At 45.6% G+C, this 25,003-nt stretch overlaps 1 protein-coding gene across 2 annotated transcripts in view; it reads right to left on the reverse strand.

The window, feature by feature from the left end:
• Positions 1–25,003, reverse strand: part of LOC143816756 (uncharacterized) — a 110,248-nt gene that overhangs the window by 37,491 nt on the left and 47,754 nt on the right. For both annotated transcript variants that reach the window (XM_077297522.1, XM_077297523.1), the window contains exons 2-3: positions 11,144–11,262; positions 8,142–8,328 (exon numbers count right to left, since the gene is read on the reverse strand). In XM_077297522.1, the coding sequence (XP_077153637.1) occupies positions 8,142–8,328; positions 11,144–11,254 (298 nt within the window). In that variant the 5' untranslated portion in view covers positions 11,255–11,262. The remainder of the gene's footprint in view (positions 1–8,141; positions 8,329–11,143; positions 11,263–25,003) is intronic.

The raw sequence follows: 25,003 nt of genomic DNA on the forward strand, positions 1-25,003 counted from the left end.
TGTGTGCTGACTCATACAGTATACAGGGGATGTCAGCATACTTAATTCTGCTCAATATTAAGTGACACAATTAATATTAATATAAAATAATCATAATTAATATGTTAATATTAATATTGAGCATAATTAATTTCAGCCTATTGGTTTGGCCTCCACAACAGTCACGGTCTCTCATGTGGCCCTTTGGAAAAATTAATTGCCCACCCCTGGTATACAGGGTCTGAATTTCTTTAAGGGTCTAAATTAATTTTAGGTGCAGTCTGGGGTCAGAATTAAGGCTCAATAAGTCCAACATTTTGTTACAATGCACAGCGTGGCCACAGCTCTCCTGACTCAAGCATGACAGCCTTATTGAAATACATGAAGCTGTCACGCTTTGGCTGGGAGTCAGTTGGCAGTCTGTGCATTAAAGTCCAATCTCAAACCAAATTGCACGGGTGTCTAAATGAGCCATTAGTTGGAGGTCTTGTCTGAAGTCTGAAATCAATTTTGATTCTGATCTATATTTATTAAGAGTGTACTCACACACTGCAGGGTTTCTTGTAGAAATTTTGGTGACTATCCAATTAATCTCAATAGAATTTGCAGAAATCCATGTGATTGCTGCCAAAACAACCAGATGCAACAAAATCTATGAAAAATTGAATACTGAAATTATAAAGTTATATGAACCCCAAAAATGTGCCAATAAAAATTACAACTTTATCTGTAAAAAAAAGCCCTCAAACAGTCCTATTGATGGAAAAATAAAGGTTCTGGGGCTTAGAAAATTGTGAACACATTGTTTTTGTTCAAAGGTGATTTAAGAAAAAAAAACATACAAAAACAAAACAATACACTATATAAAAGGCGATGTAAATTTGATATTGCTGTAATCCACTAATATAGATTATCAAATTACCAAGTCATTTTCACAACATATTAAATGTTGTATAAACAAAACGCGAGAAGATTTATGACTTGTGTATGAACTGTTAAACTGTAAAGCCAGGGGCGTAACTACCGCGGTCGCAGCGGTCGCCATTGCGACCGGGCCCCGCAGGTCAGGGGCCCCGGCAGGCTCGGACTGGCCCACCGGGGAGGGCCCCCACTGCTCCGGGGGCCCCCCTGGCCGCCCCCCACCCACCCTCCTTGAAGACGATACTCACCCTGCTGCCTGCTCCAGCGATGGTCTCGGCGTCTGCTCTGCACTGCATCTTCTTCCTGCTTGTGCGGTCACGTGGTACCGCTTCATTAAGGCCATGAATATGCGCATATTCATGACTTTAATCAGTATCACATGACCGCACCAGCACAAGCAGGAAGAAGATGCAGTGCAGAGCAGATGCCGAGACCATCGCTGGAGCAGGCAGCAGGGTGAGTATCGTCTTCAAGGAGGGTGGCGGCCGGGGGGCCCCCGGAGCGGCGGGTGCCCCTGGAGCAGTGGGGGACACTGGGGGGGGGGGGGCAGAATGCTGGAGACACACACTGGGGCAGAATGCTGGAGACACACACTGGGGCAGAATGCTGGAGACACACACTGGGGCAGAATGCTGGAGACACACACTGGGGCAGAATGCTGGAGACACACACTGGGGCAGAATGCTGGAGACACACACTGGGGCAGAATGCTGGAGACACACACTGGGGCAGAACGCTGGACAGACTGGGGGCAGAACGCTGGACAGACTGGGGGCAGAACGCTAGACAGACTGGGGGCAGATTGTTGGACACACGGGGGTAATATGCTGGACACACTGGGGCAGATTGCTGGACACACTGGGGCAGATTGCCAGACATACTGGGGCAGATTGCTGGATACACTGTCTGGAGGCAATGCTGGACACACTGGGGCAGATTGCTGGACACACTGGGGGCAGGACTGGAGGCATGGGCAGAATGTAGATACAGGGCATGATTGGAGACACGGGGCAGAATGAAAGACATGGGGCAGGATTGGATCATGGGCCAGGATGGATACGATGGGGCAGGATGGGGAGATCATACTGTCAGCTAATTTTCCTTACAATCTTTTCTTTTTAGGGGATGCAACATGAAAGTTCATCTTTTGAGGGTAAGCTGTTGTTTACAACACTTTTTTCTTATCTTTCGGAAATGTTTTTTTTGCAATAGATATTTACTTCTTAGTTTAACATTGTATGCGTGTGTCTGTATATCATTTTTTTTTTTTGGGGGGGGGGGGGGGGCCCCATTCAAAAGTTCGCACCGGGGCCCGCAGGACTGTTGTTACGCCCCTGTGTAAAGCGTTGCCGAATATGTTGGCACTATATAAATAAAGATTACTATTATTATCTTATTATATTATGCAATGTGGGGTTGAGTTTTTTTCACCATTTCATCCTGCTTAGAATTTTCCAGTTCATTATATAGTCAAAGTAAATGGAGTCATACCAAATCATAACTCATCATATAAAAATCAAACCCTTATAAAGTAAAGTGCAACAATGAAAACTGCCCAGTGAGGAATAGGTTAACGCGGCCCTGAGTACTGAGCCTTGTTTTCAGTGATCATGACCAAAATCAGTATTTCACCCAAAGTAAACCTGACAGTTGATACATGCAAAGCTTCTTCTATCCTTTGCCATGTTAAATAGGACAGCGCACGGATAGAAGGATCTCTGATGCCACAGATGTGATGCGCGTGGTTTTCCTGAACCCATAGACTTGTAGTGCCACTTGTAATCTGGGCTGCCAGAAAAAAAAAACGGACAAGTCTCTGTGAGCTTTGTACAAACAAACGGACACACAGTACATGTTCTATCCGTAAAAAAATGATCGAACACGTAGGTGCAACACGGATGTGTGAATGAGGCCTTAAACAAAGTTTTTCATTTCCTCCTTCTATATTCATCTTATTGGAGGATGATTTACTTCCTCTAGGACTGTTTAGCAAAACTACTAAAAGTATTGTAAAATGAACTGGAGTCCCCAGAATCTGAGATACCAAATATTTTAGGGTCTTGTTTGTCAACACAGTAAGTCAAATCAATAGAAATATGTCAGAAATGTAATGCGGTATAACTGTAAGAGGGGGTAACAGAGGCCATCATATGCCTCCCCCTCTTTAAATAGTGTTCACATTAAATACGTGCGGTTCCATAGAGTTTATAAACGTTAATGTATTCATTTACTTTTATCATAATGTGTATGTACTTTACATGTATTGTGTATAGGGTTAGGGAAAGATATAGAAGAGTACCAATAGAATAGGACAATTTTGGAAATAGATTAGTGGGGCACAATAGAGATAGGAAATGAGAGTGCCAGACCAAGTACAGTTAGGATAAGGCGTTTTCCAGACTGGGAGGAGTTACAGATGGGTGGAGTGCGGAGCAGTGAGCTATAGTGAGGGGCTTCCTGTTTAGTGGGGAGAAGTGATGTAGCAGTGAGAGAGCAGACAGATAGCTGTGGGGGTGAAGTTGCTGAGGCAAGAAGGGACCCAAGGCTGAGAAGCTTGCAAGTGGTCATCATCTTATGTGGTAAAAATTCCAAGGAGGATCCAGGGCCTACGGCCGGGACTAGGCAGAGCTGAGTGCGCCTTTTATTTTTTCCTATTGAAACCGGACAAGGGAAATGGGAGGAAGCTGGTGGACCTAAGGGCATGGATGCCGCAGACGGGAAAGGAGAATCTGCAGGACAGAGATTGTCGGATGAGGCAGAGATTGCTGGGAGAGATAGAGATTGTCAGAAGAGGCAGAGATTGCCATGCGAGACAGGAATTGTCAGACGAGACAGCGTCATAAGTGTCTTCTGGAAGGAAGTTGTCAGAGAGGGCAAGCAAAGCTCCAGGAATGCTATTGTATGTGAACTGTGCTGCATCTGTAATAAGAACCCTGTTGTCAAGTAAAGTTATTATTATTATTTATTTATATAGCACCATTAATTCCATGGTGCTGTACATGAGAAGGGGTTACATCAAAATACAAATATCACTTACAGTACACAAAACTAACACTGACAGACTGGTGCAGAGGAAAGAGGACCCTGCCCGTGCGGGCTTCCATTCTACAGGATTATGGGGAAGGCGACAGCAGGTCGAGGGTTGCAGTAGCTCCGATGGTGTTGAGGTGGCCGTGTGGTCATTACAAGCTGTAAGCTTCTTTGAAGCGGTGGGTTTTCAGGTTTCTTTTGAAGTACCTAAATGTCGTGGATAACCGGACGTGTTGGGGCACAGAATTCCAGAGGATGAGGGATACTCGGAAGAAGTCTTGGAGGCGATTGGGTGAGGAGCGAATAAGCGTGGAGGAGAGAATGAGGTCTTGGGAGGACTGGAGATTACGTGAGGGAAGATATTGAGAGACTAGTTGGGAAACACATGGAGGAAAAAGGTTATGGATGGCTTTGTAGGTGAGTGTTAGTAGTTTAAACTGGATACGCTGGGAAATTGGGAGCCAATGAAAAGATTTGCAGAGAGGGGAAGCAGGAGTGTAGCGAGGAGAGAGATTGATTAGTCGGGCAGCAGAGTTAAGGACGGACTGGAGGGGTGCGAGAGTGTTAGAAGGTAGGCCACAGAGGAGGATGTCGCAGTAGTCGAGGCGAGAAATGATTAGGGCATGCACGAGCATTTTGGTAGAGTGACGGTTAAGGAAAGGACGGATTCTGGAAATATTTTTGAGCTGGAGGTGACAGGAGGTGGCAAGAGCTTGGATGTATGGTTTGAAGGACAGGGCAGAGTCAAGGGTTACTCCGAGGCAGCGGATTTTGGTGACAGGGGAAAGTGTGATTTCATTTATTTTGATAAATATATCAGGTAGGGAAGATATGCGAGATGGAGGAAAGATAATTAGTTCAGATTTGTCCACAGTGAGCTTGAGAAGCGAGAGGAGAAGGAGGAGGATATGGCTGATAGACACTCTGGGATTCTGGAGAGCAGAGAGGTGACATCTGGGCCAGAGAGGTAGATCTGAGTGTCTGTTACGTATAGACATGGAGTCTGGAGTTGTTTGTGAGAACCATGAATCTGGAGCCAGGATGACAGAAGCAGAAGGTACCCTGGAATCTAATGTGAGTGTTCTACTTGATATCTATCACATGCAACAAACAGAAGTTGGTGTTTCTTTTGTGGGGTGCCAGGATGCGGCGAAGCAACAGCTCCTCTCCACAATTATCACCCTGGCCTCCTCACATAACAATACTTACACAAGGGCTACAAGGCTAGATATGTCACGTGACAGCAGTAATCTGACAAGTCTTGCAATCAAAACCACTTCTGCGACTTGTCTACGACTTGCTATTACGCTACTATTTTAGAGCTCTGATTTTGCTGGAAATAAAACAACCAAGTTGCAGACAAGTGACATTGCGTGCGACTTACATTGATGTCTATGGGGAGATGTTTCCAACTCAATGTTTCCAAGTCAAAGATGGCGCCGCCGGCGCCTGCGCAGTATCATCTATCAGCAATTGCAAATAGCTGCTACATTTTTTTATGAATTTACTTATATCATCAAATAAAACAATTTAATGCACATTACACATTCAATCATGCTGATGTGCAGGTGATTTTTTCCCCCAAGATATATATATAAGATTCATTTTGTAAACTAGGGGGCAGGTCAGTGAGGCATCAGTGACCTGTCAGAAGCCATACAGATGAATACCTAATCAGAGCACCACATGAAGACCCCTCCCCCCCAACAGGCCGTCCCAAGAGCACGAGCATATCATTAACTCAAAACTGAAAATAAAGATTAAACAACGGATTTCATCAAACAATGTATCATTGTAATCACTATAATGGTGTCGACCTGACAGTGTAGGTTACTGTGCACAGTCCTGCTGACAGGTTCCCTTTAAAACATCAATGACGGAACCAAACAATGTATAGGACAGAACACAACAGCCCCATGTATTGTTTAGTAGCTGCCAGGTACTGTGCTTAATCTCCCATTCAAGTGAAATTTACCAAAGACAGCCAAGCGCAGTACATCTGTCATGGCTGCATGGTGGATACAGTATAGTGGTACTGAAGACAGTCTGTAGTAGTGAACTGACTTCCACTTACATGAACTATAATCTGGATTAACGCTAAGAAGAGACCGTTTCCTGCAGACCCACTCTTGGGGCTCACATGAGCACATTGCAATTTTGTGTGCACAGAGCTATACAAAAATTCACAAAATGCCCTCATGTAGAAAATGGTCTATGAGATCATTGTATAGGCACATGGTGGTACAGTATGGCATCCAGAAAGTGGCCATGTATGTTGGTTCTTAAAGATTATGAACAACTTTGGAGGCTTGTTTTTTTACTTGTGGAAAATTCATGCGCTTTGGACTGGAATAAATTTTGTACTTGGGTTTTATTAAAACTGTAGTACTGTGTGCCTTCCATAGCCCTGTGTCGCATGGTCTAGTGCTACCTGCAGTATGAGTTATCTAAGAATCCATCAAACAGCCCGTTCTATCAAGGTTATGTAAGGGTGCATTTACATTGGGCAAGGGCAGCCATTACAAATTTCCCAGCCTGTGTAGACAGGCAAACCGCACTTCCCATGCGCCAGGGTGATGTGCTGAAAGCTTCGAAATAAGTTGACCAGACTAACAAGTCTTTTGAGCCTGTTTACACTGGCTGATTGTTGGGAAACATTCATACGAATGTTCATTACCGATATAATCGCCAAGTGTCAATACTCCTTAAATCTTATATTTGTCTTTTCTGAGCTTCTCTCAGCTGCTTTAGGATCATATGAAAGCTCAGATCTCCTTTTATGTGACTTGTGGCCATAAATCAGATCAGCTGATAGGAGCTCAGTAAAAGACAGATAAAATAGTTACAAACTCTCCTTCAGAAGAGTTTACAGATGGATTCTTTAGTTAATCTCCTTTGCAGCAATCACTGAAACAAACAGCCTTAAAAGCCACATAAAACAATGTTTTTCAAAAACCGATGAGCAAAATTATTTTAGCCCTAAAACACAGGCATTTAAGTAAAAAAAAATGCCTCCAAAGGTGTCCATATCTTTTAAGGTGCCAATTAGTGATGAGCGAGTATGCTCGTTAGTCGAGTTTCTCCGAGCATGCTCGCTCACCACTAGTGCCAATACATCTTAGATAACAGCTCTCTCACCACTGCTCTATACACATCAACACTCGGTCCGGCCAACTTAAATATAAGTTGTACGAAACTCGTGTCTCTGTTGTCAACAGATCACAAAGACCATTTTTTCAGTTTAGAGGACATGTTTGGCAGATGACAAATCATACAGGAGTAATTAAGATTACTTGGAAAAGGCCCAGAATGACTTTCCTATAACTTTTTGCAAATCATATCTACTTTGGAGAGCCACCAGAGACATTTAATACAAATATGTGAATAATATTAGTAATTTACTTCTGTTTTATTAATATACTTTCTGCTTCAAAATAATTTCTCCTGATTCTGATCACGACATAAAAATCCAAACCTTTACCAAAGACACCTAAATGCAGTACACCTCCAACCAAAATGTTAGCTAATGTTATAGGGAATCTGTCAGTAGGATAAACCCCCACAAAATGCATTTATGAGCATGCGGATCTTTGAAATGTAAATAAATCAACACCTTTATATCGTCTATCTGTTGCTGCATTTGTGGGTCATTTTTTTTATTCATATGCAAATGAGGGGTTAACTGTTTTAGGTATGACAGAGCACTTAACCAGTCTATGCTTTCCTTAGTTGATGATAGCTCACTTTCTGTTTTTCTTCCCTAGTGCATGATGTCACACAGACTGTGAGATATCATGCAAGATAAAGGGGCTAGTTCTGGGTAGGTAAACAATTTTGGGAGGCAGAGGCTTGTTAAGTGCTCTTTCACACCCTCAGTATGTAATAACTCATTTAAATAGGAATGAAAATGCTAATTACTTGGGAATGCATCAACAGATAAAAGATATAAAGGTGTCAATGGAATTACATTTAAAATACCTGTGTGCCCATATATATGGTTTGAGAGGGTTGTTCTTACTGACAGATTACCTTTAAAGATAGCAACATTTATACCCCACATCAAAGAGTATTAATTTAGCAGCTATGCCTGACAGTTTTATCTCTAGTGCTACAAAGTAATAAATTGCAACACATTTCTACAGCTTTCTTAAATCCCTAACAGTTATGCTCTTTAGTAATTAGACAATAGGTTTATAGTTAATTAAAATCACCTTTGTCTGTTTTTTCTTCCTCTACATCATCATCACCCTGCTCTCCTTCTCTTCTTGCAGACTCTGGTGGCCATCGCAGCTCGCCACTTTCTACATCAATTAAACCTGTTGGCTCTACCACAATGGAGGGCAACCTTCCTCTCAGCTTCACTGGGACCTCCTCTTCTTCACAAGGGTCGGGGAAGATCTAACAGAAATGCACAAAAGAAAAATCACTCAGAGCAACTTACAAGGAAGGGAAGTGTTAGTAAGAAAACATCAGTAGGGCAAATCACATTCCTTTTTGTAACCTTGATCAGATGATACATTGTTGCAAATTAGACTTAATCCTGTTCACACAATGTAGTTTATGATGTATGGATTGCTGCAGTTTTGTTTTACAGAGTATTATGCCTTATCCTGTACTTTTATTGTGATTTTCTATAAAAGGTTTTCTAATAACACTATCAAGAATAAAACTAACTAAAACTGTTCTTTAAAGAAAAACATAACCAAAAATGTATGTTGTATTTTGTTATCAGGGATGATCTTCCCAGATCACAAGCCTGGCACCTCCAGAAAACAACTGATATTGCAGGGAGAAGCTACTGTCAGCCAGGAATTAAAAAGTAATGCATGCAATAATGGCCACGGCAGAGTCAATGTGGTATTTTACCGTAATCATTCATATGAATGACCGTCCGTGTAATATATGGTCATCGCAAATCTGCAGACACTCATACAGAGCAGCTCTCTGTTCTGGATCATAGAGGAGGCATATCAACATGGTTTGCTCACGTTAGGTGTCACTTTGAAAGAATAGAACTAATTAAGTAATCAAAGGTGGCAAAAAAAAATCACAGTTTACTCTGATATTCCACATAATCCAAAATATCATCACTAAAATTGTAATAAACTTTTTAAAACCTTTAGAACAGGGTCAAAAGGTATTTTAGGTGATGAGCTTTTTGGGCTTCTACATGAGGTGCTATGGCCCACGTGTCCAATTTTGTCTGTAGGAAAACTCGTTTGTGGCCGGAAAGTCAATGTGTTGGTACCGTCTATTGAGATCATAGTATTATAATGTTTATGACGTACCTACTGAAGTTTCTAGTATATGTGCTGCTGAAGTTTGTAAAAGTACATGGCTTTATGGTATCCTGAAGATTCAGTATGTAATCCCATAGCTCAAATAACACTACATAGACTTCCATTGATAATGGTATTAGGCCCTCAAATACCTTGTTCAACCAGGTAATGTATGTGTCCCATTATTTATATGCTGTACTCGTCTAATCTCTAATTGGGATACCATCTATTATTTGTACACGACCAGTGAAAGGCTCACACACATCTCATTTTTCTATTTTACTTAAAGGGGTTCTGAAAACAAGTTATTGCCAATTCATAGGATAGGTGATGCCTTGTTGATCAGTAGGAGTCTGACCTCTGGGACTCACACTGAACTGCAACATGGGGGAATTTTTATCCCTGCTAGAATGGAGAGACAGGGCACATGCTCCACAGCCACTCCATTCGTTTTCTATGGGACTGCAAAGTTTCGATCGCAGCTCATTTAGGTAATGAATAAACTGTCGGCCATGTGTAGTGTACATGTTCCCCATTCTGCTGATCGGTGCAGGTCCCGGCGGTTGGACCCTCATTGAACAATAACTTATTGCATATTCTTGTAGATTGTGAGCCCTCGCGGGCAGGGTCCCCTCTCCTCATGTACCAGTTGTGACTTGTATTGATTAAGAATATTGTACTTGTTTTTTTATTATGTATACTCCTGTCAGGACTCTGAACATTTTTTATTACCTTTTTGTGCATTACTGCCCTTTTCCAAGATGGCGTCTTTGGTCTCATGTGCACTGTGTCTTCCTGCTATAAAACTCCACCCCAGCCTTCAGTCTGTGCTAGAGTATACTGCCTTGCATCCAGCTCCTGACCTCTGGTGACTCCCTGGCTATATACCTGCTCCTGTCAACCTGTGGGGTTATCCTGCTACTCTGCTCTGAGTTGCTGCTGCATACACCAGTTCCAGTAATCCTCCTTCATCTGCTGCTCGTGTTTGCTTCCATCTGCATTTGCTGGACATGTAAGCTGTTTCTGCTCTGCAAGAACCTGAGACTATTACCCAGACCTCCCTGGTTGAGCTAAGATATTATTTGAACTGCCTTATAAGCATATCTGTCTGTGTTTTGGACTAAGCAAGGACTTATTCGTGTCAAGTATCCTCAGGAATAACTGTGCTTCATAGACTTTCTGCGTGATTGCATTTTCCTCTGAAGTTTCCTATAGACTGCTGAGCTGCATTTGATATTTGCACCAAGTGTTGTGGACTTGAGTTTCTCTCTGCACCTGTTTGAATCACTGTGTGATAATATAAACTTTACCACTTATAAAACTGTGTCCTGTAGTTGTCTTGTTCCACGCAAAGAGTCTCCTGAGTTATCCCCTATAATTATTACAACTCCTCACATGTAAAGCGCCATGGAATAAATGGTGCTATAATATTAAATAATAACAATATACTGTCGATAGGTAATAACTTTACCTTAATAGCCGCCAGAGACCAAGACCGCGCTGTAGCCTAGTCAGATAGAAAAATCCCCAGCTGCTTCTCCCCGCCCACTGCCTTGGATTGCCTATGTGCGCATATAGGCAGAGACCTGTCAATCACTGGCATTGTGCGGGGAGAAACTGCCAAGGACCCGCCTGTCTGACTAGTCTGCAGCGCAGTCTCAATTGTTAAAGTATGCCACAGCATCAAACATATCTGGCTGAGATAATACAGCCAGTGTCAGGTACATACTGGCCACGGATTGGGCAGCATATATCACCTGTCAGGTTCCCTTTAACCTTATAATATTTCAAATTTCCAAAATTGTTCATACGAACACATTTCATTGTAATTACGTGGTATAGCAATTTGATCAATATTTACTGTGCAATTAGAATGATCATTGAAAATATGCTAAATCAGAAATTATTTATGATACTATGTATTTTCCCATTACCTGAAAAGGCAGACGGCTGTCACTGTATTTCAGTGCTGCCTCATCCAAGCCATGAACCACTTCATTTACGTCCTCCTTCACTGGTAGGTTCAGGACCGACACTTCATTCATGATGCCTCCTAGAAATAGTTACCAAAAATATATATATATTTTTTTTTCTACAAAGGTTTTCTGTGTTTTAGTGCGTATATTTATGATTTCATTCACATTTTGGAAAAGTATTATATTATAGCAGACATCAAGAGAGCTATGCTAATATGCATTAGATTGCCTTAGGGTACGTGTCCACGGTCAGGATGGCCGGAGGCATCGCCGGAGCGGCGAAGCCGCTCGGCGCTAAGCCCCGCCCCCTTTCTGGGACGCGATGATGCCGGATGTGTTAACTGTACACATCCGGGATCATCGCACCCTCGCATAGCGCCCTGTGATATTACTTGCGGCGACGCAGCGTCGCCGCAGGTAGCACGGACATGCTGCGATCTGAAAAGACGCGCAGCATGTCCGGAGTCGCAGGGAAGTCGGATGCGTGTTTCCACGCATAGTGGACACGGGATTTCATAAAATCCCCTCCACTATGCTGGAACATCTGGACGCTGCGTGTTTGACGCTGCAGCTCTGCGCAGCGTCAAACAAGCAGCGTTTACTGACCGTGGACACATACCCTTATATGTAGGACAAAACATGAAGTTCAGTTCCACTCAAAACTTGAAAAGAAAAGGGCGTGTAGTAGTGCTCAATTAGTAAGTATACAGTATATATTTATACTACTTAAAGGCTTTGTCGGGGCAGAAATTGTTGCTAGCACCTGGTACCTCCATTGATCTGCTGCAAACTATTGCCAGTTACTGCAGCTCCATTCACCGTGTTTAACCCCTTCACGACATTTGACGTACAGGTTCGTCAAAGGTTGTGTCCCTGCCTTTGATGCAGGCTCCAACGCTGAACCCACATCTATCTATTGGAATCAATGGTGCTATATAAATAAATAAATAATAATAATAATAATAATAATAATAATAATAGTTTCTTGTAGAATTGCGGAGTAAAAACTTAATTTTGACTTTTTTGATTTTTTAAATTTATGTTGTTTACCAATCGGATTATTTATTTTAATAACTCGAACTTTTCTAAATGTGGTGCTACCACATATGCATAATTTTTTTAAAAAAAAATGTTATATCTATTTTTAATGGGGGAAAATGGGATGATTTGAAATTTTATATTTTCTAAAACATGCTTTTTTTTTTCACTGTTCTTACTAGTTCCCTTATGGGATTTGAAGCTGCGATCGTTTGAACGCTTGTGCTATATACAGCAATGCTATAGCATTACTGCATATAGAAAATATCACAGTCTCCTTTAAACCCTGGCCACAGGCTGGGTTTCAAAGGAGCTCCATAATGACAAGGACAGGGGTCTTCATCAGACCCTCGGCTGTCATAGCAACCCATAGGCAACCTGCGATCACGCCGATAGGCCATGGAATGACGCGCTCCATTTGCATGTTAGGGCTGTCCCACACGTCCAGATAATTCCGGTACCGGAAAAAATCGGTACCGGAGTTATCCGTGTCCGTGTGCCCGTGAGCTCACGTAGGCCATACGTGCGGCACACGTGTGCCGCCCGTGTGCCGAGTGGGTACCACACGGAGCGTGTGGTACCCACGCGTGTGGTACACTGCATCGTGCTGAAGCCGCGATTCATATCTTCTGTGCAGCAGCGTTTGCTGCATAGAAGATATGAATAATAGTGTTTAAAAGAAAGATCTATCTGTCCGCCGCCCTCCCACCCCCTGTGCGCCCCCCCCCCGCTGTTCTGAAAATGCTCACCCGCTTCCCTCGTTGGCTGTCGCTGCTTCCTGGTCTGGCCGCTCCTTCTACTGTATGCGGTCACGTGGGGCCGCTCATTTACAGTCATGAATAGGCGGCTCCACCCCTATGGGAGGTGGAGCCACATATTCATGACTCTAATCGGCGGCCCCACGTGACCGCATACAGTAGAAGGCGCGGCCAGCACAGGAAGCATCGACAGCCAACGAGGGAGGCGGGTGAGTATTTTCAGAACAGCGGGGGGGGCGCACAGGGGGTGGGAGGGCGGCGGACAGATAGATCTTTCTTTTAAACACTATTATTCATATCTTCTATGCAGCAAACGCTGCTGCAGAGAAGATATGAATCGCGGCTTCAGCACCATGTGGGGGGACAGCGCTTACTGTAGCGCTGTCTCCTGCACGCCACACGGACTGCACACGGAGAAGGTCCGTGTGTGGTCCGTGTTTTACACGGACTCATTGACTTTAATGGGTCCGTGTAATACGTGCGCTCCCACGAACACTGACATGTCTCCGTGTTTGGCACATGGAGACACGGTCCGCAAAAAATCAATGACATCTGCACAGATGCATTGATTTTAAAGGGTCTACGTGTGTCAGTGTCTCCGGTACGTGAGGAAACTGTCACCTCACGTACCGGAGCCACTGACGTGTGAAACCGGCCTCAAATGCAGCTGTCAGAGATTAAAAGGTTAACAATCATGGGCAGGGCTCCGATCCCCGCGATTGTTAGAGAGAGGTCCTGGCTGTAACACACAGCCATTACCTACCTAGAATAGGTAGGTACTTCTGCAGCGCCCCAGAGTCCTGGTCATAGCAGTACTGATGCTCCGCCGCTAAGGGGGGCTATGGTACGTCTGATGGCACTGAAGGAGTTCACCTGACCAGGTATCACAGACACCAATACACTTCACAGTCTGGCCTCCGGGGGGAGCTAAGGGTGCTATGTATTAGGCCACTCCTCACAATCTGGTAAAACTGGGGGTTAGATAGGAAGTTAGTCAGAAGCTGACTGGGTTGGAACCAGGCAACATCCTGTGGCAGAGGGTGTTGCAGGGGAAGATTCAGGGGGGTCCCTGTCAGGGGTGGGATCCTGACAGAGGCCTAGCGAACAGAAAGAACGTTACGGGACCGTGCCTGCACTTCATCGCGGCGGTACCCCAAGAAAGGACAAGAAGCGAGGTTTATTGTGCTGAGTGAGAAACGAGATCAACGCAACAAGGAGAAACACCAGTAGGAGTCGTGCTGTAAGATGAGGCAACATCCTACTGAGGCGCGTAGCCGGTGGCCGGAACGCCGAGGAAGTATTGAGCTCCACGCCTTACTTCAAACCTACGGCAGGACAGTCAGTTATAGGCGGGCTGTCTCACCCAAAATCACCTAAGCAGACACAGGGGGCAACATCTGGAGAGGGGCGACTCTAGGGTCCCGGAAGACCTCCGAGCCTACCCGTCATACGGGTGCGTCCTAGCCATATCATCTGGGGGACGAAACAGAACATCATAATCGAGTTGTGAGGGAACTTCAGAAACAGACACAACAGTTGTGAGGACTATCCCGTAAGCACAGCAGGGAAGGACTACAACACACAAGCGCTAGAAGGTAGGCACAGATTTCCACCTGCAAAGGGAACTCTGGAGGTGCCATCAGACCGGCTGGACTCACGCAGCCCGGTTAACCGTATTCCGGACTGAGGATCCTGAAGCCTTCAGTAAAGAGGTAAAGAGACTGCAACCTGGTGTCCTCGTTATTTACTGCGACCGGCACCACACCACAACAGCATCACTCTCCACCTTCATTGGACGCCCCTCAGCAGGGTCACGGGCCGGGTCTAGCCACCGTGACAACCCCAGAACTGAGACAGAGAGGCCCGGTACTGGGTACCCCTCGGCCCTGCGGCAGTGGGGGCGCTCCACTTCCAACTTGCACTGTACATATACGGTGCATGTCGTGAAGGTGTTAATTTGGAGGTCTGGGGGCAGTTAAAAGTATCATTCATTAGGGCTCATACTCACATGCGAGAAACTCGGATGAGTCTCGCACATCAATACCCGGCACTGCACCCGGCACTCAGGAGCGGAGCGTGCAGCTGCATGTATTTCTACGCGGCCGCACGCTTGCCGGCAGCTATGTCGGGTATTAACATGCGAGACTCCTCTGAGTTTCTTGCATGTGAGAATGAGCCCTTAGTGGATATCTCATGTAAGGGTGGGTTTACACCTTTTCATTATGTAATTGATATGCATTATTTAACTTATGATAAAAGATATGTGGGCCTCATGCACATGTGACATAAGTCTTATATTCAATCCATAATACAGAAAAAAGCAGCAACACTCCGGGTACATCTCCCGTGGAAGCGTGTTAAATGGGAAACGGCCGTAGTCCTGTTCTGTTGCCTGCATACCTGGGATTCGTCCTGCCCTCAAAAACCTTGTCCATGAAAAGCTTTCTTAAATAAAAGACTTAGGTTTTTATGACACGGTAAACAGAGTGTTGTGTTTTTCCAAGCAAGCACCTGCTTCACCGTGATTTCACCCAGCAAAGTGTCGCTGACTCAGAGTCCACCTACTCCACCAGTAAGTAGACTGTTTCTTAGTGCCATTCTAGTTTTTCCCTTTTTGGTTTACCTATTAAGTCTTATATTCATTCCACATGTATGATCCACATGTTACATGTACATGAAGCCCAAACAAGTGCCATGTGAAAAGATGTTTGAGCCATTTCATGTATTTAAAAATTTAACAATGGCAGCTTATCTTGGATCTGCCACAAAATTCTGATTAGAAATTTGGTTGGGTGGCAGCAGCATGGCTGGGACCTAATTATGTGCTGCTCAAGCAGTGCAGGACTATGCAGGTCAGGTGCACACTGTGCCGTAGAACCTCCAGCACCATCCCCCAGCACTGGCGCAGCATTGGATTTCCATCTCTCATGAGGGGTTGAGCCATGCTAGGGCCTTTCCTGCTAGGTAGGGCATTAGGAATCCCATCTTAATCCTATCAGTGGGAACCTTGATGGACGAATAATTCATAGTGCTGCGTGTACTGTTTTAGGAACCAATGGCACTGCTTAGGATCCCCGTCATAACATGACGGAGCAGGCAGGACGTGCTCAGCTCCAGGAACAAAAGTTGCAGGCTGAATGGTCACGGCTGCAGATGCTTCAACTTGGGCTGGAGTGGATGAAGCAGCCAACGTCAGGGCATGCAACCAGGTTTTCACAGTCCGCTGATAAGACAAAATTTTGTCCTGCTGATCTCACTGACGGATCAACTGTTGGTACAGCTCCGAGTGTGAAGTGGCCTGGAGACCAGCGGAGTCCACAGCCTGAGCAAACTGTCACATACATGGATCGAGTACCCACTATGCCACGGAGCGGGCTTACCTAGGAGGGGCGTGGCTAAGTGGCTACCTTGTTTTTGCTAGAGCTCCTGATGGTGGAGTTAGACTTGAGCTGCAGGTACCACTCCTAGGCAGTCCCCTGGGGTCAGGATAGCAGACACGGGTTCGGAGTCACTGGCAAGACAGGATTCGGACACTGTTCAAGCAACACAGGTTCCAAGTCATCAAGCAGAATGGACAATGACTTACTGACTCAGAATGACAGGAATCAGATACTGGAAAAGGCTCCGACAGTACAGACCCTTGAATGTTACCCAGGACAGAGACTGGTGCTGGTTCAAGTACCGCAGGAAAGTGCAGGGCCCCAGAGTCTGGTCGTTGCAGTAACATCGCTCCTCCACCAGGGGGAGTGATGGTACGTCTGATGGCACTAAAGGAGTTCACCTGACCAGGTATCACAGTCACACACTACACTTCACACTCCGGCCACCAAGGGGAGCAAAAGGTTCTATGTATTAGGCCACTCCTCACACTCTTGTAAAACTGGGGGTTGGATAGGAAGTTAGTCAGAAAGCAGCCTGGGAGAGTTCCAGGGAGGACATGTCAGGTGTGGGATCCTGACAGTGGCCTAGCACGAGACAGATCGTTACGAAGCTGCGCCTGCACTGCATAGCGGCAGTCTCCTAAGGAAGGACAAGAAGTGAAGTAGATTGTGGAGAGTGAGAATTGAAGTCACGGCGCAAGGAGACAACACCAGAAGGAGTCCTGCCATAAGATCGGTAACATCCTTCTGAGGCGCGTAGCCGGTGGCTGGAACACCGAGGAAGTAATAGGCTGTTATGACCCCAATGGCAGAGGGTCTCAGAAATAATTACTAAGTCTGCAAACACAAAAAACCAGCTCATAGGGCAGTGTGTTATGACCCCAATGGCGAGGGTCTCAGAGGAACGTGGAAGTCTGCAGAATACAAAAATCCAGCTCATAGGGCAGTGGTAGCTGGGTTGACCATATATCTACTCCTAACGCCAACACTAGAAGTAGCCGGGGATCATTCCTACGTTGATTCTAGATGACACGCGCCAGCCGGAGAATCTAGCTACCCCTAGTAGAGGAAAACAAAAGACCTTTCTTGCCTCCAGAGAAGGGGACCCCAAAGCTGGATAGAAGCCCCCCACAAATAATAACGGTGAGGTAAGAGGAAATGACAAACACAGAAATGAACCAGGTTTAGCACAGAGAGGCCCGCTTACTGATAGCAGAATAAAGAAAGGTAACTTATATGGTCAATAAAAACCCTATCAAAATCCACACTGGAAATTCAAGAACCCCCGAACCGTCTAACGGTCCGGGGGGAGAACACCAGCCCCCTAGAGCTTCCAGCAAAGGTCAGGATATATATTTGGAACAAGCTGGACAAAAATACAAAACCAAAACAAAATAGCAAAAAGCAAAAAGCGGACTTAGCTGATATAACTGGAACCAGGATCAGTAGACAAGAGCACAGCAGACTAGCTCTGATAACTACGTTGCCAGGCATTGAACTGAAGGTCCAGGGAGCTTAAATAGCAACACCCTTAACTAACGACCCAGGTGCGGATAAAAGGAATGACAGAAAAACCAGAGTCAAAAAACTAGTAACCACTAGAGGGAGCAAAAAGTAAATTCACAACAGTACCCCCCCCTTAGTGAGGGGTCACCGAACCCTCACCACGACCACCAGGGCGATCAGGATGAGCGGCATGAAAGGCACGAACTAAATCGGCCGCATGAACATCAGAGGCGACCACCCAGGAATTATCCTCCTGACCATAGCCCTTCCACTTGACCAGGTACTGAAGCCTCCGCCTGGAGAGGCGAGAATCCAAGATCTTCTCCACCACGTACTCCAACTCGCCCTCAACCAACACCGGAGCAGGAGGCTCAGCAGAAGGAACTATAGGCACAATGTACCGCCGCAACAAGGACCTATGAAATACATTGTGAATAGCAAACGACACAGGAAGATCCAGACGAAAAGATACAGGATTAAGGATTTCCAATATCTTGTAAGGCCCAATAAAACGAGGTTTAAATTTGGGAGAGGAGACCTTCATAGGAACAAAGCGGGAAGAAAGCCATACCAAATCCCCAACGCGTAGTCGGGGACCCACACCGCGGCGGCGGTTGGCAAAGCGCTGAGCCCTCTCCTGTGACAACTTCAAGTTGTCCACCACATGATTCCAGATCCGCTGCAACCTATCCACCACAGAATCCACCCCAGGACAGTCAGAAGGCTCCACATGACCCGAAGAAAAGCGAGGATGGAAACCAGAGTTGCAGAAAAAAGGCGAAACCAAGGTGGCGGAACTAGCCCGATTATTAAGGGCAAACTCAGCCAACGGCAAGAATGTCACCCAATCGTCCTGATCAGCAGAGACAAAACACCTCAAATAAGCCTCCAAAGTCTGATTGGTTCGCTCCGTCTGTCCATTAGTCTGAGGATGGAAAGCAGACGAAACCGACAAATCAATGCCCATCCTACTACAAAAGGATCGCCAGAATCTGGAAACGAACTGGGATCCTCTGTCTGACACAATATTCTCAGGGATGCCGTGCAAACGAACCACGTTCTGGAAAAACACAGGAACCAGATCGGAAGAGGAAGGCAGCTTAGGCAAAGGAACCAAATGGACCATCTTTGAGAAGCGATCACATATCACCCAGATAACGGACATGCCCTGGGATAGCGGAAGATCAGAAATGAAATCCATGGAGATATGTGTCCAAGGTCTCTTCGGGACAGGCAAGGGCAAGAGCAAACCGCTGGCACGAGAACAGCAAGGCTTAGCTCGAGCACAAGTCCCACAGGACTGCACAAATGACCGCACATCCCTTGACAAGGAAGGCCACCAAAAGGACCTGGCCACCAGATCTCTGGTGCCAAAAATTCCCGGGTGACCTGCCAACACCGAGGAATGAACCTCGGAAATGACTCTGCTGGTCCACTTATCCGGGACAAACAGTCTGTCAGGTGGACAAGACTCAGGCCTATCAGCCTGAAATCTCTGCAACACACGTCGCAGATCCGGAGAAATAGCTGACAAGATAACTCCATCTTTAAGAATACCAACAGGATCAGCGACTCCAGGAGCATCAGGCACAAAGCTCCTAGAAAGAGCATCGGCCTTCACATTCTTTGAACCTGGTAAATACGAGACAACAAAATCAAAGCGGGAGAAAAACAATGACCAGCGGGCCTGTCTTGGATTAAGGCGTTTAGCAGACTCGAGATACATCAGATTTTTGTGATCAGTCAAGACCACCACACGATGCTTAGCACCCTCGAGCCAATGACGCCACTCCTCAAATGCCCATTTCATGGCCAACAACTCCCGATTGCCCACATCATAATTTCGCTCAGCAGGCGAAAACTTCCTAGAGAAAAAGGCACAAGGTTTCATAACAGAGCAACCAGGGCCTCTCTGCGACAAAACGGCCCCTGCTCCAATCTCTGAAGCATCCACCTCAACCTGAAAGGGAAGTGAGACATCGGGCTGGCACAAAACAGGCGCCGAAGTAAACCGGCGTTTCAACTCCTGGAAAGCCTCCACGGCAGCAGGAGCCCAGTTAGCTACATCGGAGCCCTTCTTGGTCATATCCGTCAAAGGTTTCACAATGCTAGAAAAATTAGCGATAAAACGACGGTAGAAGTTAGCGAAACCCAAGAACTTCTGTAGACTCTTAACTGACGAGGGCTGAGTCCAATCAAGAATAGCACAGACCTTGACTGGGTCCATCTCCACAGCAGAAGGGGAAAAAATGAACCCCAAAAAGGGAACCTTCTGTACACCAAAGAGACACTTTGAGCCCTTGACAAACAAAGAATTTTCACGCAAAATTTTAAAGACCAACCTGACCTGCTCCACATGCGAATCCCAATTATCAGAAAAAACCAAAATATCATCCAGATAAACAATCAAAAATTTATCCAGATACTTCCGGAAAATGTCATGCATAAAGGACTGAAAAACTGAAGGCGCATTGGAGAGCCCAAAAGGCATCACCAAGTACTCAAAATGACCTTCGGGCGTATTGAATGCGGTTTTCCATTCATCACCTTGCTTAATGCGCACAAGGTTGTACGCACCACGAAGATCTATCTTGGTGAACCACTTGGCACCTTTAATCCGGGCAAACAAGTCAGACAACAGCGGTAAAGGATACTGAAATTTGACAGTGATCTTATTTAAAAGCCGATAATCAATACAAGGTCTCAAAGATCCGTCCTTTTTTGCCACAAAAAAGAATCCCGCACCAAGAGGGGAAGAAGACGGACGAATATGTCCTTTCTCTAGAGACTCCTTGATATATGAACGCATAGCGGTATGTTCAGGTACCGACAGATTAAACAGTCTTCCCTTAGGAAATTTACTGCCTGGGATCAAATCTAAAGCACAGTCACAGTCCCTATGAGGAGGCAGTGCACTGGACTCAGACTCACTGAAGACATCCTGATAATCAGACAAATACTCCGGAACTTCCGAAGGCGTAGAAGAAGCAATAGACACAGGCAGGGAATCCCCATGAATACCACGACAGCCCCAACTTGAGACTGACATAGCCTTCCAGTCCAGGACTGGATTATGGGTCTGTAACCATGGCAGCCCTAAAACAACCAAATCATGCATTTTATGTAAAACCAGGAAACGTATCACCTCGCGGTGTTCAGGAGTCATGCACATGGTAACCTGTGTCCAATACTGCGGTTTATTTGCTGCCAATGGCGTAGCATCAATACCCCTAAGAGGAATAGGATTTTCTAATGGTTCAAGAGTAAAACCACAGTGCTTAGCAAATGACAGATCCATAAGACTCAGGGCAGCACCTGAATCTACAAACGCCATGACAGGAAAAGACGACAGTGAGCAAATCAAAGTTACAGACAGAATAAATTTAGGTTGCAAATTACCAACGGTGACAGGACTAACAACCTTAGCTATACGTTTAGAGCATGCTGAGATAATATGTGTAGAATCACCACAGTAGTAGCACAAGCCATTCCGGCGTCTATGAATTTTCCGCTCATTTCTAGTCAGGATTCTATCACATTGCATTAAATCAGGTGTCTGTTCAGACAACACCATGAGGGAATTTGCGATTTTTCTATCACATTGCACCGAATTAGGTGTCTGTTCAGACAACACCATGAGGGAATTTGCGGTTTTGCGCTCCCGCAACCGCCGGTCAATTTGAATAGCCATTGCCATAGTATCATTCAGACCTGTGGGAATAGGAAAACCCACCATAACATTCTTAATGGCTTCAGAAAGGCCATTTCTAAAATTAGCGGCCAGTGCACACTCGTTCCAATGTGTCAGCACGGACCATTTCCGAAATTTTTGGCAGTACACTTCAGCCTCGTCCTGCCCCTGAGACATAGCCAGCAAGGCCTTTTCTGCCTGAATCTCAAGATTGGGTTCCTCATAAAGTAAACCGAGCGCCAGAAAAAACGCATTAATATCAGCCAATGCCGGATCTCCTGGCGCCAGCGAAAAAGCCCAATCCTGAGGGTCGCCCCGTAAGAACGAAATAACAATTTTTACTTGCTGAGCAGAGTCTCCAGATGAACAGGGTCTCAGGGACAAAAACAATTTACAATTATTCACAAAATTCCTAAACTTAAACCTGTCTCCGGAAAACAGTTCAGGAATCGGTATTTTAGGCTCTGACCTAGGATTACTGATAACATAGTCTTGTATGCCCTGCACACGAGTAGCCAGCTGGTCCACACTTGTAATCAAGGTCTGGACATTCATGTCTGCAGCAAGCATAGCCACTCTGAGGTAAAGGGGAAGAAGAAAAAAAACAAAAAACTCAGAATCTTCTTTCTTATAATCCCTCTTCTGCAATGCATTAAACATTTAATACTGGCCTGGCAAACTGTTATGACCCCAATGGCGAGGGTCTCAGAGGAACGTGGAAGTCTGCAGAATACAAAAATCCAGCTCATAGGGCAGTGGTAGCTGGGTTGACCATATATCTACTCCTAACGCCAACACTAGAAGTAGCCGGGGATCATTCCTACGTTGATTCTAGATGACACGCGCCAGCCGGAGAATCTAGCTACCCCTAGTAGAGGAAAACAAAAGACCTTTCTTGCCTCCAGAGAAGGGGACCCCAAAGCTGGATAGAAGCCCCCCACAAATAATAACGGTGAGGTAAGAGGAAATGACAAACACAGAAATGAACCAGGTTTAGCACAGAGAGGCCCGCTTACTGATAGCAGAATAAAGAAAGGTAACTTATATGGTCAATAAAAACCCTATCAAAATCCACACTGGAAATTCAAGAACCCCCGAACCGTCTAACGGTCCGGGGGGAGAACACCAGCCCCCTAGAGCTTCCAGCAAAGGTCAGGATATATATTTGGAACAAGCTGGACAAAAATACAAAACCAAAACAAAATAGCAAAAAGCAAAAAGCGGACTTAGCTGATATAACTGGAACCAGGATCAGTAGACAAGAGCACAGCAGACTAGCTCTGATAACTACGTTGCCAGGCATTGAACTGAAGGTCCAGGGAGCTTAAATAGCAACACCCTTAACTAACGACCCAGGTGCGGATAAAAGGAATGACAGAAAAACCAGAGTCAAAAAACTAGTAACCACTAGAGGGAGCAAAAAGTAAATTCACAACAGCAGTGGTAACTGAGCTGACCATATATCTAATCCTAGCACCACAAATAGCAGCAGCCGGGGAACGTGCCTACGTTGGTTCTAGACGTCTCGCGCCAGCCAGAGAACTAACTAACCCTAGAAGGGAAAAGAAAGACCTTTCTTGCCTCCAGAGAAAAGACCCCAAAAGTTGGATACAAGCCCCCAACAAATAATAACGGTGAGGTAAGAGGAAAAGACAAACGTAAGAATGAGCTAGGTATTTAGCAAAGAGAGGCCCACTAGCTAATAGCAGAATATAGTAAGATGACTTATATGGTCAGCAAAAACCCTATCAAAATATCCACGCTGGATATTCAAGAACCCCCGAACCGTCTAACGGCCCTGGGGGAGAACACCAGCCCCCTAGAGCTTCCAGCAAAGTCAGGAATCACATTTAGTACAAGCTGGACAAAAATAAGAGCAAAGCAAATAACCAAAAAACAAAGAAGCAGGACTTAGCTTAATTTTGCACGAACCAGGACCAGCAGACAGGAGCAAACAGAAAGGATCTGATTACAACGATGCCAGGCACTGGACTAAGGATCCAGGAAGTTTATATAGCAAAACCCCTGGACTAACGACCCAGGTGGGTGTCAAACTGAGGAAAGACAATCCCAGAGTCATATCACTAGTAACCACAAGAGGGAGCCAAAAAGTCTAATTCACAACAGTACCCCCCCCTTAAGGAGGGGTCACCGAACCCTCACCAAGACCACCAGGGCGATCAGGATGAGCAGCGTGAAAGGCACGAACTAAATCGGCCGCATGCACATCAGAAGCAACCACCCAGGAATTATCCTCCTGACCATAGCCCTTCCACTTGACCAGATACTGAAGCCTCCGTCTGGAGAGACGAGAATCCAAGATCTTCTCCACCACATACTCCAACTCGCCCTCAACCAACACCGGAGCAGGAGGCTCAACAGAAGGAACCACAGGTACAACGTACCGCCGCAACAAAGACCTATGGAACACGTTGTGAATGGCAAACGACACCGGAAGATCCAAGCGAAAGGACACAGGATTAAGGATTTCCAATATCTTGTAAGGACCGATGAAGCGAGGCTTAAATTTAGGAGAGGAGACCTTCATAGGAACAAATCGAGAAGACAGCCATACCAAATCCCCAACACGAAGTCGGGGACCCACACCGCGGCGGCGGTTGGCAAAACGCTGAGCCTTCTCCTGTGACAACTTTAAGTTGTCCACCACATGATTCCAGATCTGCTGCAACCTATCCACCACAGAATCTACCCCAGGACAGTCAGAAGGCTCCACATGTCCCGAGGAAAAACGAGGATGGAAACCAGAGTTGCAGAAAAATGGCGAAACCAAGGTAGCGGAACTAGCCCGATTATTAAGGGCAAACTCTGCCAACGGCAAGAAGGTCACCCAATCATCCTGATCTGCCGAAACAAAACACCTCAAATAAGCCTCCAGAGTCTGATTAGTTCGCTCCGTTTGTCCATTAGTCTGAGGATGAAAGGCAGACGAAAACGACAAATCAATGCCCATCCTAGCACAAAAGGATCGCCAGAACCTGGAAACAAACTGGGATCCTCTGTCAGACACAATATTCTCAGGAATGCCGTGTAAACGAACCACATTCTGAAAGAACACAGGAACCAGATCGGAAGAGGAAGGCAGCTTAGGCAAAGGCACCAAATGGACCATTTTAGAAAAGCGATCACATACCACCCAGATGACAGACATGCCCTGAGACACCGGGAGATCTGAAATGAAATCCATGGAAATGTGTGTCCAAGGCCTCTTCGGGACAGGCAAGGGCAAGAGCAACCCGCTGGCACGAGAACAGCAAGGCTTAGCTCGAGCACAAGTCCCACAGGACTGCACAAATGACCGCACATCCCGTGACAAGGAAGGCCACCAAAAGGACCTAGCCACCAGATCTCTGGTGCCAAAAATTCCCGGATGCCCTGCCAACACCGAGGAATGAACCTCGGAAATGACTCTGCTGGTCCACTTATC

Source organism: Ranitomeya variabilis, chromosome 3, assembly GCF_051348905.1.
Source record: "Ranitomeya variabilis isolate aRanVar5 chromosome 3, aRanVar5.hap1, whole genome shotgun sequence".
Taxonomy (NCBI): domain Eukaryota; kingdom Metazoa; phylum Chordata; class Amphibia; order Anura; family Dendrobatidae; genus Ranitomeya; species Ranitomeya variabilis.